The sequence below is a fragment of the Citrus sinensis genome, chromosome 7 (genome assembly GCF_022201045.2).
Source record: "Citrus sinensis cultivar Valencia sweet orange chromosome 7, DVS_A1.0, whole genome shotgun sequence".
NCBI classification, from domain to species: Eukaryota; Viridiplantae; Streptophyta; class Magnoliopsida; order Sapindales; family Rutaceae; genus Citrus; species Citrus sinensis.
In genome coordinates, this window is record NC_068562.1 from 8,909,965 (window position 1) to 8,926,113 (window position 16,149).

The following is a 16,149-nucleotide window of genomic DNA, read 5'->3' on the forward strand; positions in this document are numbered from 1 at the left end:
GTGACTAAGGTAGTTCTTTGTTTGCGGGCTTTCACTGTGTACAAGCTCTGATTTAGAGTAATCGATTTCCATCTTTTTCAAAGGTTATTTAGTTACATATCTGGGTAGGAACACAAAGTGAAACAGAGTTAAGGAATAGAAATTGAGGGCTGGAAATGCTACAAATGCAGCACCGGTATTCTTCTTCTTCTTTTTGTTTTTTTTGGGGGTTGGGGGGGGGGGGGGGGGGGGGGGGGGTCAATTCCATCATTTTTTTTTAAGTTGTAGTCTCTTCATTATATAAAAACTTTCTCAGGCGGTTCTGGAGAAAGGTAATGTAGTTGGTGGTGCATGCATTGTCGTGTCGCATGCAACCGAAGAATTCCTAAGATTGATATATATAACCTTGATTGGAGTTTTTGTGAAATATGACTGAGGATTGGGGTATATATGACTTAATCTTCTCAAATCAAACGGCTGCTACTGCTGCAACCCTCAGGTAACTTCTTCTCTTACTCCTTTTCCTGAAAAATTATGAATCAAATTGTATTCCAGTTCTAAGTCCTGCTTTCTAAATTTGTTTAATCAGTTTCCAAATTTTCCAAAGCTTGTCTTCTCAAGCAGGCCTGACGTGTTGTGTTGATACGTGAAGTTAGGACTTAGGAGACTGCATGCTATATAGTCTTCTGTGCCCACAAAAATTATATTGCTTATTATTTAAAGTTACGGGTTTTGGGAAGAAAATGGCATCTTATTTGACTGCCACATCTTTTGTTGCATCTCTGGCATCTTGTTTGCCGACACTCAATGGCTAATAGATTTCATGTTCTTCAGTGCCGTCCTCACTGGCAGTTAGTCTAACAACTTGTCTCAGCTTCTTTTTAACTTCTCTGCCTCTTGTTCTGCTGTAAATATTTCTGTACAATTAGTTTCAGGTTGGATATCATCTTCTTCACGATTTTTCTATGTAATCTCTCGTTAAGTTGATTAATCAACCGTTTTTGGTTTTGCATGTAATAAGGTTATGGATGCGCTCCATGCGGAGCTTGTTGAGGCAAACGTCAACATGAAGACTATTTACAGCAACCCGTATGGCCAGGCCACATCATCTTATGGGACAGGAAGAAGCGAAGGACAAAACTCCTATCCTGCTCCTCTTTCCAATCATGGGGTGGTGGGATTGAATTTTTGGCTCCAGGAAAGCTGCTGAAGCCCAGGTCTTGTGTATCAGCAAAGTTATTGCACATCAGAAAAACTGCTCTATCCCGGTGAAGTTCGTTAGATATCATATAAAACACTTCATGCTGCATTGCAGATATACACTGCTTGCTAGAGTTCTCTTGCTCATTCAGTGTTTGGGCAGAATCAAATGTTTGATGAAACGAACAAAGAGTGTGATAAAATTCCCCAATGAACTGGAAGCATTGTTGACTTGCTCTGAAGAGTGAGCATTGATCCTGCAAATTAACAGCAGTAGCCCATAATCTTAGGATGAAGTTATTAACAGCCGTACGTAGGATCATTTACTACAGCTGTATTTGTACTTAATTTACTTGTAAAGGAAGACACAAAGTTTTATAATGCGATGCGAGTAAAGAGTTGCATCATTCTCTATTATTCGGTCTTAGCTTCTACTCTTTTCCAATAGTCCATTGTTTAACTTTGAAAGCTCATAGCATCGCCAAAAAACTCTTCAAATAATATTTTATGGCAAATGCTATGTTACAATTAATGTAATATACACACTCAACAACAACCACACAAATTGTGTGGGCCCATTATTTGTGTGGTTGTTGTTGAGTGTGTATGTTACATTAATTGTAACATAGGGGCTCCCATATTTTATTACTTATTTGAAAAGTCACATCAATATTTAAAATTCTAAAAGACATTCCAATTAAAATTTTTTAAATAAAAAACGATTCTCCCTCTTTAAATTTAGAGAGTTGTTTTCTTCCTCTTCAATTTATATTTTATTACTTTTCACTTAAAAAAGAGAGAGAAGTGTTTTAATTGTTTTTGACTTTTCCTTTAAAAAAATAATTATTTGATTAAAATAATATTAACTTATTTCTATTTGAATAGTTTTTTAGAGAATACTATATTTTTTCATTCTTCTATTTGCCACATAGGTAAGCAAATAGATATTTGAATAGTAAAATTTATAGAAACTTTTGGATATGCTCTTAGAATGTATCGGAAGCTTTAACGCATGCTAATTTATTTTGTTATTTAATTTACTTCTCCGAAGTACCCGTATCTTGAAAACATGAGATGGTTATTTTTTAATGTTGTTTCATAGAACGGTTTTCCAAAAACACAAAGTTTACAAGTCACTATCAATCGGATCCTTACAGCTTTCATCGTTGTTTTACAGCGACAGCTTTCTTCTGGGAGGGAAAAAGAAAAAAAAAAAAAGAGAGAGAGGCAATTCTACATACAGAAGAATCATTATCAAACGGATCGATGTGTTCATGTGGACATGTCTTCGTGCGTGCATTCTAGCAGGCACCACACATCATTTATGCTTGAACTAACTGGAGAAGCAAACACTTCCAATTATAATCTTGTCTTGTGAAAACATAAACACTTCAATTCATTTGATCTGATCCTTGTTATCCAACATTTATAACAACTAACAAGCAATATATCCAATAAAATTGGGTTGTGTGACACGTTTGTAGCTTACTTGCTACTACTTAACTTTCAAAAGCACGACACCCAAATATTTGATAAACATTTTTTTTTTTTGTTCCTTAACTTGACATTGATTTTGAGATGCTATTTAAAATCAATTTTGCTTGTATATTATTTATTGTCTGCCTCATTGTGACATCTTTCTATAATGATAATTATCTAAATAAATTTAATAAATAAATAAATAAATAAAAAGGATTGTGTGGTGTGGTACAATCATCAGAAGAACCCACCGCTTTCAATCACAATCTATTTTTAAGATTACAATTGAATCCCAAAAGAGCTTGTAACTTTTTCATGATATCTCTTTAATCTTTTTTGTAAAAGATAGATATATGGCCAACATGCATGTTGCAAATTTTGTTCTTATTATTTGATATATTTCAATGCTTTTTCTACTATCATCTTTTTATTATAAAATGGGAAAAAAATAATAAGAACTCAATCATTAACCAATTGAAGTTCTCAAGAATTAAACCAAAAAAATATATAGTGTGTCTTTTCACACACAGACACACGCGCATATGATGGTGGTTTCAATTCGAATGATTGCTAAACAAATTAAAACAATAATTTATCAAATAATAAATAAGATTATCATGGTGGTGGCTTGTAGCAAAAATGGGTCATTTTCAATAAATCATTTTAGGTGAAGTATCATTATGACAATCGCAAATATCTTGTTACAGACCCAATTTTATAATAAAGTCTCATCATATATGCATAGACAAGAAAACCACACAAATTCATTCTTCTTGGAGGCATATATGTACAATTAACACAAAATTAACAACTTGAAGGAAAAGGAACTCAATCATGATATTACACCTTACCAACTACTTAATTAATTAGCTAGTTTAGCTGATTAAGCCAATAATATGCATGCATGCAAAAATAGATATTTGTTATAGGTCCTTTAATTTGTTTCAATTCCATATATACAGCTGTGCTTGCATATTTGACAAGATGAAATTTAGAAGTTTAAGATTTGATTGTATGTATAATTGCGTCAATTTGTCTAATATGTGTTGGTGGCAAGATGCATGTAACTGATCAAGAAAAGCATAGTTTTTTTTTTTTTTGGGGGATACCTAAAGGAAATTCTTCTACTAAACATTCATGCTTTCATATATTTAAAAAAAATTAATTTTATTAAATATTGGCATTTCGTTTTACTATTTGAAAAAAATTAAAATAAAACTCCCAAGTAAAGTACTGTTACAAATAATGAGGAAAGTAATAAATTTAGATAGAAAGCAACTTAAAACAAACTAAATTTGATCCTTGAGTATTTGATTTGAGGAGAAAATTATGGTGCAACGGTGGTATTGTGCCACCGTTGCACCCAGCCGTTGGATCCCAATAGATTCATCAATTCAAATGGATCCAACGGTTGGATGCAACGGTGGCACGGTACTACCGTTACACCGTAGCCGGACCCTCGATTTGATAATCTGCTACCACTAATTTTTCTTTTGCTTCTAGTAAATCAAAAGATAATCAGCCGCACAATTTTAAAGAAACCCCTAATTAATAATTAATTGTTCGGAGAGTCTATTTAGTTGTATATGCGACCTTGATAGAGGAAACCAAAAGAAAAATTAAAAAAAATGCAAAAGCCTTCATTAGTTAAAATGTCTAAATCCACGTGTTGAAAAGAAATTAAGTTAAAAAGGCACCCACGTACAAAAGATTGTTTATATCAAAGTCATAGGCGGCCCTTCTCCTCGCATTAGCAAAAGCTGCATCTTCAAAAAGAATACACGTAATATTGTTGACAGAACGGCAGTCTATCAAAAGCACAATTGTTCTCTTTCTTCTTTTTCTAGATTGGGTGGTCACACTAAAAAGGAAAATCAAAAAAAAAAAAAAAAAGAAAAGGTTACCTCACCATGAAAAGCAATATCAAGAAATCTCTAATTGAAGATTTTTGTTTTTGAAACATAATTAAAGATTTTTATTATTAATATAAAATATTTTTAAAAAAAAATCGTTTCACATTATAAAACCATGTGCACGCCCAGTGGGACTCGAACCCACAATCGCTTGATTAGAAGTCAAGCGCCTTATCCATTAGGCCATGGGCGCTACTGCTTTCTTTATTGCTTATTTATATTTAATAATGGTTTTGATTCAAAGCTGCCTCTGGTATCGCGCATAATGCATGTTTGCATCTCTTTGACTTTGATTGTTTGATCACCAGATAAAGTCTTGTGTAGGATACGCGTATCATGTCATTTATGGGATTATCGAATAAAACATTATAGAAAAATCTTAAAATATGTGACATAATTTTATTGATATATATAAAATTTATTTTAAGTTATTAAGGCATATGGTTAATAGTTTTCTGACTTTTCTCGGACTATAAAAAAGTCTAAACCTTGAATTGGAACACATATGTGTGTTTATGTATAGCCAAAAATTTTTAAAAATTATATATTGTGTTGTAAATTAAAAAAAGATTGTATTATTAAGAGTGTTGTTGTAATTTGTGTACATAATTCTCATATTATTTGTTACTCGTCTGGAGGTAGATACATTTATCCTCTAAAATGAATCATATGCAAAAATTGACCCTCGTTTTTGTTAGAAAACCAAAAATAATTATACAAAATGTCATATCACAACTTCCAAAATCCTAGTAAGCCTAAAATGGAAGTCACCAATAGTCTAATTCTAGCTAATCAATTATAGTAGCTTTAGAATCACAGGCCAAGGATTAAACCATCTTAACAACCAAAACTCAGATTATATATTTTATTAATTAATAAGAATAATTTTGGATCAATTATAACATTTAATAATTAAGAGTGTCCCCATTGCAATGAAACAGCTAACTGTAAGACTTTTTATGAGAATGATTAGAGTAATTATTCCATCATCGAACTCATAAAGGCAAGAGTATGAAGTGTAAAAGAAATTCTCAATTGCTACATTGCTACTGGTGAATAATTTGGATTTTTGTATACAGTGAAAATTCAAAGTTTTTTTTTGTTATTTTATGGTTGGGAGTGGGATTTTTTCATTTTTTATTATTTTTTTTAAAGAATTTAAGAATAGATGGTCAATTAAACATAACTACTTAAAAACCACTCCAATAAATCATTAATGTGAATATTTTAGATTTGCAATCCTCGAAGCTCAAAGCAGCCAAAGGCAAATTCAACAAATGGGGTCGAGTCGATTTGATTTATTCATTTGAGTCCAGATGATTTCAAATCATTACGAAGAAACTAGATTATGAATCTCACAATTTTTAATCATTAATACTCGATTGCTTCTGATTGAACATTAATGAAAGTATGCAACTCACAGGAAGCGATGAACGCATAAAGCTAAACTTGCTTTGCTCGCCGTAATCGAGAGCTGCTTTCAATTAAATCACGATTTAGCTGCGGATGGAAAAGACAAATCATTAGTTGGTAAATGATTTTTTTTATTAATAGCTATTTGAATACATTTTGATCGTTTCCCAATGGTTTTATTGAATTTGACCGAAAAATTCAATTAATATTTAGCTAACAGATTTGATCGGCTCGGTTGGTGCATGGATTAAATTTTTATTTGTTACCTCCCAACAAAACCAAGCACCCCGCATAATCCCCATACACTTGGATTCGGTCCATTCGGACTAGGAGAACTACACTATATAATAAAAGCTCGCCCTTTTGAATTGAATAATTAACATTTATTGATTTCACCAATATATATATAGTCATAGCTAGTGCCTAGTGGGTCATAGAAGTTATTGTGGTTGTTATTATTATTAGGCAAATTATCAGTTATATATCATTAAATGACACTCGTATCAAACGTGTGTGAACACTTTTCAAGTGTATCACTCGTATACCTTAAGTTGACAAAACACTTATGCCGTCCACTAATCCGTTAAATTCCGTTAGAAAGTTAACATAATTGTAGCAAATTGACTATTTTGCCCTTGAAACTCAAAATGAGGTAAAAAGAAAAATTTACCCAAAAAATTAACGTAAATTTTCAATACATAATTTTTTTATTTTTTTATTAACAAATACATTTTTTATTAAAAAATAAATTATTAATGGTACATATTATTAACAATTATCCATTAAAAATATTCATATTATACCATAAAAAATTATTAACAACATATTATTTACAAGGGATAATTTTGTCCTGCACCCAACTGTTTCAACATATTTCACCACACACCCATATGTTTCGAAAATACTCACTCCACACCCAATTCCGTTAATTTGACCGTTTATTCTAACGGTCAAAGGGCAAATTTGGAAATTCATATCCTAAATATTATTTGATGATGATAAATTAAATTTATTTGATAATTTAATTGATGAAATTATTATTAATTACCTTTAAATAAATTTTTTTAATGTAAACATTAATTATTAAATTAATATTTTATCTCATTTTATTTTTCTCTAATTCAAGATAAGGGGTATTTTGGACATTTACTTAAATTTCAAATAGCTCCGTTAAACATAACGGTCAAATTAACGGAATTGGGTGTGGAGTGAGTATTTTCGAAACATATGGGTGTGTGGCGAAAAATGTTGAAACAGTTGGGGGCAGGACAAAATTAACCCTATTTACAATTATATCTATTATACCGTAAAAATTTCCAGTTGGAGCTTGGAGGAGTAGATCTTCAAAAATTTAAGTTAAATTTTAGAGGAGTAGATTCGGTTGTAAAGTAGTTTTTTTAGCAATTATTAATAATTATTTGCTAAATAGGATGACATGTCATTTCTATCAATATATATCATATGACATGTCATGTTTTACTAGGTAAATAGGATGACATGTCGTTTTTTTAAAATCAAAGTTTCGTCAATCTTAAAAGACTAAATTACCCTTATGATGCCAGCGCTTGCAAATGAAAGTTAACGAATTGGTGGACGGCATAAATGTTTTGTCAACTTAGGATATACAAGTGATACACTTAAAAAGTATTCACACACGTTTGATACGAGTGTCATTTAAGGGTATATAGCTGATAATTTCCCTCGTTATTATTATTATTATTATTATTATGTAAAGTTATAAACAAAGACTACAATTGTAAACGTCTATATATAACAAATGTAAACAAAGACTAGTATTCTTGTTATGATTATTTTATGGAAGGTGAAAACAATTAAACAAAACCAACCTCAAGTTAATTAGCAACTTGATAGATTACAAAAGAATTGACTGCGTAACTGCGGGCTATGCGGCAGAATTTTCGAACAACAGTGAGGCGGGCGATCGACACAAGGAGAAATTATGTTCAATTCAGAGCGGAACACGCAAGGGCAAGGGCGAGAGCGTCACAAATTCTACATCACATGGCTAGAAATGTTGATTACGTTTGTATGGTTAATCAGTTCATGTTTCAAACAGTAGAGACTTTTTTAGTGGATTCAAAAAACAAAATCATACAAACTCAGACCCCAAAACGATAATATTATACCGTGTAGGAGCCGATATTTTGTAATTATAAATTAGTGTGTCATTTTCGACCCACCTACAGGAGAAGTCACGTCCATAAATGTCAATTACTCAATAATGGCTCACTGTCTCCATAAAAGTAAACCCAAATTTTAGGGCTATGCTTCGTGACGGTGACTCGTGATCAACAAATTTAAGCTCAGTGGTGTGTGGTCGAGACTTAAGAGATGATGTAGTAACAGTAACCTTCAAATCAGACGTTTTGAGTTCAAATTATGTATTAAAATGTAATAGATATGATTGATTATGGCTGATCATATGAAATGTCGAAGGTAAATACAATTTTCGTCAACTTTATTGATTTTGTTTAGGTTCCGTGCAATATGATTGGCTTTTTTTTTTCTTTTTGAAACATGATATGATTAACAAATTGGGAAAAGAAAGGAAAAAAAAAGGCTCATTTGGGAAAAAATAATGAGCCTCCATTAAATGCTGTGGACACTCCAAAGGTTGATTGGTGGCCACAGTTCACTTCCCACATGGATCACGATGAACACAGAGCTTATGTCACTTTTGTGACGAGGTGACCTAAGGTTTGATTGATTCAAAATTTAAAATCTTCTTGTACATTCAATCAAACAATACATTTTTTTTTTTTTGACTAAATTTGTGAAAGAATATTTTAAAATTCAACTTAATAACCCTTAAGTAAGATATCGTTTGGATATTAGAGCTACTGAGACAGTGTTTGCCAAAAGGGTTTTGTTTTCCATGTCCTTAATTAGGAAGATGTTTTGAAGGTCATTTTCCCAATTACTTTTGTTTATATTTTTCTGTATAAAGTATATTTTCTCCCTAAAAAAATATAATACAATGGATTAGCCAATAGTTAACGGATACTTTTAATACAATAATCAGAAATAGTATTGATCTCGTTATTATATGGGAAAAGAATCCTTCTTTGATTCTTTTTTTTTTTTCAATTTTTTTTCTATGAGAACGTTTTTGGAAATTACCAACTGGGGCTTATGGTCTTCAGAGGTGGAAAAGGTAACTATGTGCTTATATATATATATATATATATATATATATATGGGGGAATCTTCTAAGAAATCTCCTCTCCGTTGGTTATGAAAAAAAAAAAAAATTTCAAATTTCTCGGGAAAAGTAGTTTGCTTTTATTGCCATCTAAGTGTTTGCATTTTATTTAAATTTGTCGCGTTTGATGTGCTTTTTTCTTCCTTCGTGTCGCTCTCCAGTTCAAAAACTTTGCAACGGTTCATTTTGCACATGTCATATATTTTTCATCAGCAACGTCCCAAGCTTCAGCGTATTCAGCAATTTTGTTCTCATCAATGATCGCTACAAAGGAATAATAATAATAATAATAATAATAGCAATAGTACAAAAATGATAAAGATTCTGATACATTAACAAAAATTACGGTAATAGCCGAGGGTTAATATGTTTTTTCCCAACTTTTTTTTTCAATCAATCAATCAATAACAGTCTCGGTCCGGTTTAACTTTTTTTTTTCAATAATTAACGGTAACCCCAATTAAGTATAACATTAATTTTGATCGGATATAGAGTATTTCTATTTGGAAGTTCTACTGAATCAGTAATTATAAGAATAACATACAACTATAAAACAATGGTTGCAGTAATAGGTAGAGGCTGTGCTCTCTCAATATTATTATAATAATTATTACAATAATAATATTCAACAGTTTTTTTCTTTTTTCAATCAGCAGGTTGTACAATCTGCTATCTGGCTAGTGGTTTGTACATTTTAAAAAAAAAAAAAAAAAGAGAGACTATGTATATAATATACTAGCACTAAAGTAAAGTGTGTGAATTATATATATTACAGAGTAGCAAACAACTAATTAATTTATTAAATAAACCCAAAAAAAATTGAAAAATCACACCTGCATTTTAATTAATTAAGCAATTAATCCCACACTGAGGAAGCTTCAAAGTCGCCTGGAATCAAAGACTCGGCAGCCAAAATATGCTCTGGAAATTCTGCAACAAAATCCTGTACGACTGGTGGGTAAATCCACCCATCGAACAAATCATCATGGATAGGAATATTCAACTCGTTGTGTGACTCTGCCGAGTCAAAATCAAAGCTTCCTTCGATGTTAGGCAACTGAACAATCTCCCCCAACTCGGCCTGCTCGTCCTGTTGAGGCTGCGCGGAAACTTCGTCGGATGTCGATGAGGAAGGATCAATGATCATGGAAGCTGCCTTGGTGGCCGCAGTTTGAATGTCCCGCGGCAGCAAAGAGACCGGCCTCGGCAGTACTTCAACAAGCTCGGGAAAGTTGAGCACGGCCGAGTCGCCTTTGATGCTGAGAGCCGCTACATCATGAGCACGTGCTGCCATTTCCGGAGTACGGAAGGTACCGAGCCAAATCCGAGATTTTTTCCTCGGCTCGCGAATTTCGGACACCCATTTGCCCCAGCTTCTCATTCTTACTCCTCTGTAGACCGGGTGCTTGGTCCCGGACTCGCTCTCTCTTTTTCTTTTAGGCCTGGAACTTCCAGGATGGTTTTCAGAACGACATCCGGTATCACTACTGCTGCGCTGCTGCGACAGTGAGTCATTAGTGGATGAGTTAGTGCTGGCACTTTCAGCTTCTTCTGATGAAATGTTTGATAATTCTGATGATGAGGCCATTTAAATTTGTTTAAGAGAAGGAGAGAGAGGAGAGAGAGAGAGTTATGTAGAGGAAGAAGAGTAATGGGAGGGTTTTTGTAGGGAAGAGTGAAGGAGAATACGCTCCTTTAATTTCTTGTCACAGTGACGCCTAACCTACCATTCGTTTCGTTTGTTTTCACTGTTGACAAATACTCACTAACAGAGAGTTTTAATTAAAATAAATAAATAAATAGAAAAAAAAAACCAAAGTGTGTGTGTGTGCGCGTGTGTGTGTGTGTGTGTGTGTGTTTAATCGTAGAAGTACAACTGTGTTTGCGGAAAAAGAACAAAAGCATAAAGCGAGATGGTACGAGTACGTGTATGTTTTAGAATGAATAATGCTGAAATTGCTTTTACATGTTTATTTAGTTCTTTTTTGCATTTAAGTGAAAGTCAAAAACACTGCTTTTTCGTTTCATAAGGAAGAAGGAAAAAGAAAAAAAAAATCCACCGATGAGTCATATCCTTATTTCAGTTCTTTTCTTTAACAAAAAAAAAAAAAAAAGGCAACCTCGTCCTTAGGAATAGAATATCTGTGGTTTGATTTTAAATATTTTTCACATTATTAACAACTTCTTTCGATAATGATACAACCACAAACAATATTCTTATACAAACTTAATTGACCGTTTACTTGACGTAAAAGAATTAACTAAAAAGTAAAAATAATTAATGAAAATATTACGCGTCGCTCCCTAATGATGCTTTATTCAACCGAAGCCCGCTCTCGTCACGTCAGCTCTTATTTTTCTCTACTTTTTTCTTGATTTCTCACTTACGAGTCACCTATTACATCAAACAATTAGGTGTTTTAAACTTGATTAGTATTGAGAATTCATCTCATTGTTCAATGTAACCCACGCCTTTGTTTTATTTGTTTTGGGAAGCTCGTGATCTTCCCATGCAAAGGAAAAACAATACCAGGTCGCCTTCTTTTTTTTTTTTGATAGGTCGTTTACTTGTTTTGTGCATATACTTGCTGTGTGTGATGTAAAGTTTTGGCGATCGGATGAAGGACGATTAATTTTGCCCAAATGCCACTCGTGAATTGTGGTTCGAACCGGATTAATAATTAAAGGGGATTTGACGTTTGAGTAGTTGAGACTTGAAATTGAAAATGAAAATTAAAATTTTTTTTGTGGATAAAGAGCCAAAGGGCTCCACGTGGAATTTTCAGCAATAAATTGTTGCTTTCAATGTTTGTAGACACAAATATATCTAATTTCATAACATAATTTAGTTACACTCAATGAGACGAATTCTGCTCCAAATGAAACAAATCTAAAAACTGTATTGTCATAGTGGGTGTTTGGCAAGTGAGAAAACGAAGGAAAGTGAAAGAAAATAAGAGAGAGAAGAAAAATATTGAAAATTGTAATCAACTAAATTCTGGATATACTTATGTTTTTATATGGATAAATAAATCAATTGCTAATTTAACAAAAAAAAACCTATCTGATGAAACTTTTTAGATTAGTTTAACTATTACCCTAGTTTTTAAGATTAAAAAAATCAGACACTATTCTAAGATGCTTCTACAGTATACAGCATACCCCATATAGCAAAGTTAATAAAAAAAATAGTAATAATAATAATAATTAAGAAAAAAATAAAGCAAAAAAGACAATAGAAGGTTGGATACTTTGATTAATGGGACATTTTTCTTTGGGACCATGGTCTCCACAAGATATAAATTATATCGAACAAACGTTCAACTAAAATTTAAAAACCATTCTCTTTCTCGTGTCCACACCATGTATATGTCTTTGTTATTATATTTGTCCGTTGAGGATTGTTCATTTGTCTGTTTTTTATGAAAGATAATCCTATTTACTTTATCTTGATCAATGCCATCTTTATTATAGCAATTATTGCTTAATTTTAGTGGGAGTTCCATTCCAAAGTCCATACCGGCAAACACATTTTATAATTGAAACTTTTTTTTGTTTTTCCTGCTTTTAGCTTGGAAATTTTAGGGCCATCATTCAAAATGAGATATATATAAGATAAGTTGATTTTGAATTGCTTAATTAGCCAATGCACGTAACGGTTGTGTTGAATTTTATGATAGCCTCTGATTGGACAAATGTTAGCCTTCTCCCATCCTTTAATCTTTTATCATCATCATCATCATCATCATCATCTTCTTCTTCTTCTTTTTGTACGAGAGTCAAAAAGGTTACTAAATGAAAAAAAAAAAAATGAATACAATTTAAAGATCAATTGCTTTCAAAGCAAAGCTTTCCGAATTCTATTTCGGGGACCATCCTATGCCCCAAATACAATTAGCATCAGTTAGCTCTTAGTTTTAGACCGCCATCCACTGAATTGCCTTCTTTTATATATGCGTGAATCATGAAAATTAAGCTCTTCAATTAAAAGATTAAACAATTTTAAAAAGGAAATTTATTAACCAAGAGGCATCACAAAACATGCTTTAAATATATATATATTTTTGACAACTTTGTACATAGATTTAGAAGCAGAAAAATTCAAAATCCCTTTCAATAAAGTGTATATATATATTACCCTTACCGAGTAGTGCTATATATTCCAATTTTTTTTTTCTAAAAAGTTGTCATAAATGACGTAACATTCATTAATTGTTTGAGAGAACATGTGCCTCTCGGTTCGAGCGAGGACTTTTAGTCTGGATTGTGGTACGGGGTTAAAGGTGTCTCCCACAGTTAGGACCCTCCCCAAAATACCTCGTGGTCACAAAAAAAATATATATATACTTAGATCTCGTAAAGAATTACTAACTAATTAATGAATTACATATTATTTTGTGATGAAATTTAAGATAGAAAGTTTGAGATGCCTAATCTACTCAAAATATGTATGGGGCTTATTTATTAAATTTACCCACAAAACTAGAGTTCTATTTTCTTGTTTTTTCACAATAAGAAAATAAAAAGATAGAGAGTGAGAAATTTAAAAGAGATTTAAAATAAATAAGAGTATGGGCACATTGTAAATGACTGTATCTGGCCCAGAGCACAAGAATAGCATTGATTTCAACACAACACAATCTTTTCATATCGTAAGACCAGTCCAGAGCACAATGTAGGATCTTGTTTTCATTCACCTCAATGAAATAATTAAAGTGCAATGTTGTTTTGTATTGTGTATGTTACAGTTCCACAACATTATCATATCTTAATTTTTTAATTTTGTGGGATCAGAAAAAATATTTTATGATCTCTCGAAGTTTCATTCTCTCTTCTCATTTTAAAATATCTGTGATATTTTTAGACCTTATAATTGACTAGAATCACCAATTGACCAAACAATACCCTAGAGGGGGAATTAAAAAAACAAAAGAGAAATGAAAAAAAAAAAACTATGTTTCCTCAATCAATTACGTCGGAAGGTCGGATTATATATTCGGAAAGAAATTTATCTATATATTCATTTGTTTTCTAAATTTGGACCAAGTTAGCTACATTTTTTTTAAAAAAAAATGAGAGAAAATTGAATGAACAAACATACAATTGACAAAAACAATATCAAGAGATATTTTGTAAATTCATTATTTTTCAAACACGCTTTAATATATATATTTTTTTAGGACCCATATTTCAAATGCGGCTCAATATCAAGTCACGTCTCACTAACTCCAAAGCTAAAAAAGTTGAAGCTATCAAATATGAACACCCTCACGTACATATATTTTTCAGAGTCTTCGCACGCAGTATGTGAAAACAAAAGGGTGTTAATTAAGTGATGTTAAAAGTACAACAATTTGCTTGTAATTTTTCTCAGAAATGGACTGTTCTTACGCTATAAATTATTGGTCACCCTTACACGGCTATCAAAATAATTGGGGGGGTGTAACTTTTGGAAAAATCAAAAGGTGAAAATATCCTTTGGATTTTTTCTTTTAACTTTTTTAATTTCTTTTCCAACATCCCATTGTGAGATTATTAAAATATGGTGATGTGAATTTACTCATGATTGAACTGGCCGCTAATTGAAGTAATTTGCTTTTTAAAAGTTTTATATTTGCATCTTTTTGCAGTATACGCCACTTCCTAGTTGCCGTTAGTTGTGACAATGGAGTCAAAACTAAGAAGAAAATTTAAATAAAGATAGTAGCATTAAAAAAAAAAAAAAAACCCAAAAGATAATCAATCTAGAAAGTAGAAAAGAGGGATTTTTTTTTTTTTTTTTGGTTCAAAAGCAAAAAGTGAATATTCACATTCAGGATTTCTGAGCCGTTTGCCATGTAAAATATAAAAGTCTGATGTTGCAACTCAAGTTTGTAGCAGCAGTCTCATTACAAGTTTTAAGTTTTAGGTTACAAATTTGATGTATATCATTAAATATTACGTCAGGCATAACTTTTCAAAGGGACACCACAGTCATTCCCTCTTATTAATATGATCTTTTTTTTTAAAGGAGATTATAAAAGACGTGTAAGTAATAAATAAATAAATAAAACTCTATTCTATTTTTTTTTTAAAAAAATAGTTTTATAAATGCATGCACCAACTTTAATTTAAAGAGCACAGCCAAAATATTGATAATTAGAAATTTGACTCCATAAGTGGCTTTTTGTTACAATGCATTCGGTAACCTTTTGTGACTTTTTGAGTTGAAAATGAAGTTGAGGGAACTCAAAAGAGTTCATGCACTTCAAAATTATGAACTTTGATCACTTGATGCATGTGGGTGTCTCTGTTTCATTTTCCACAAGCACATGAATTTGTAAAACGCCGGTCCATTCAGCCCAATTTTATTGGGATATGCCAGATGAAACTTACTTTTGTCATCCCACAACAATAGCCCAAATTACAGCTTTTTAGAATTTGAAAATCCTGGAATTTGGACAAATGACTTTCCAGTTCAACTGAGATTTTCTTCTCAAAAAAAAAGTTCTCAACTCCTGTGACCGTTGTCACTTGTCACAAGTAGGGTGCAACTAGCTAGCATGAAAAAAATGGCAAAAAACAAAAACAAAAATCACAATTAATTAATTGGGTCCAGCTATGGTGCCACAGTTGTGTGGTACCACAGTTGGATTCAGCCATTGGATCTAACTCTGGTGACAACTGTTGACTAGATCTAATAGTTGGATCTAGCTATGGTACCATACAACTGTGGTACCATAAGTTTGTCCTAATTATAAATATTCCAGAAAAGGAAAAAAGATGATCTTGATCTTACTTTAATTGATCTCTCAGTTACACTGACACACAGAAATATAAAGACTCAAACTGGGCTTGAACGAGACAGGTCACTGTGGTCCAACAGAAAAATTTTATCATCTGGTAGCAAGTCGTGATTGTCATCAATGGAGTTGATTCGAAACAAAAAGATAGGAAGGTTTG

General features: G+C 32.1%; 1 protein-coding gene and 1 non-coding gene across 2 annotated transcripts; both read right to left on the reverse strand.

Annotated features, from left to right (window-relative positions):
* Positions 1–4,691: 4,691 nt before the first annotated feature.
* TRNAR-UCU (transfer RNA arginine (anticodon UCU)) lies at positions 4,692–4,764 on the reverse strand. Its single transcript has one exon. It is a non-coding gene; the product is annotated as a tRNA-Arg (tRNA).
* A 5,003-nt stretch (positions 4,765–9,767) lies between these two features.
* On the reverse strand, positions 9,768–10,964 carry LOC102627981 (ethylene-responsive transcription factor ERF036). The gene has a single exon (XM_006465603.4). It carries the CDS (start codon positions 10,793–10,795, stop codon positions 10,064–10,066), a length of 732 nt encoding a protein of 243 aa, XP_006465666.2. The 5' UTR covers positions 10,796–10,964; the 3' UTR covers positions 9,768–10,063.
* Positions 10,965–16,149: the final 5,185 nt, after the last annotated feature.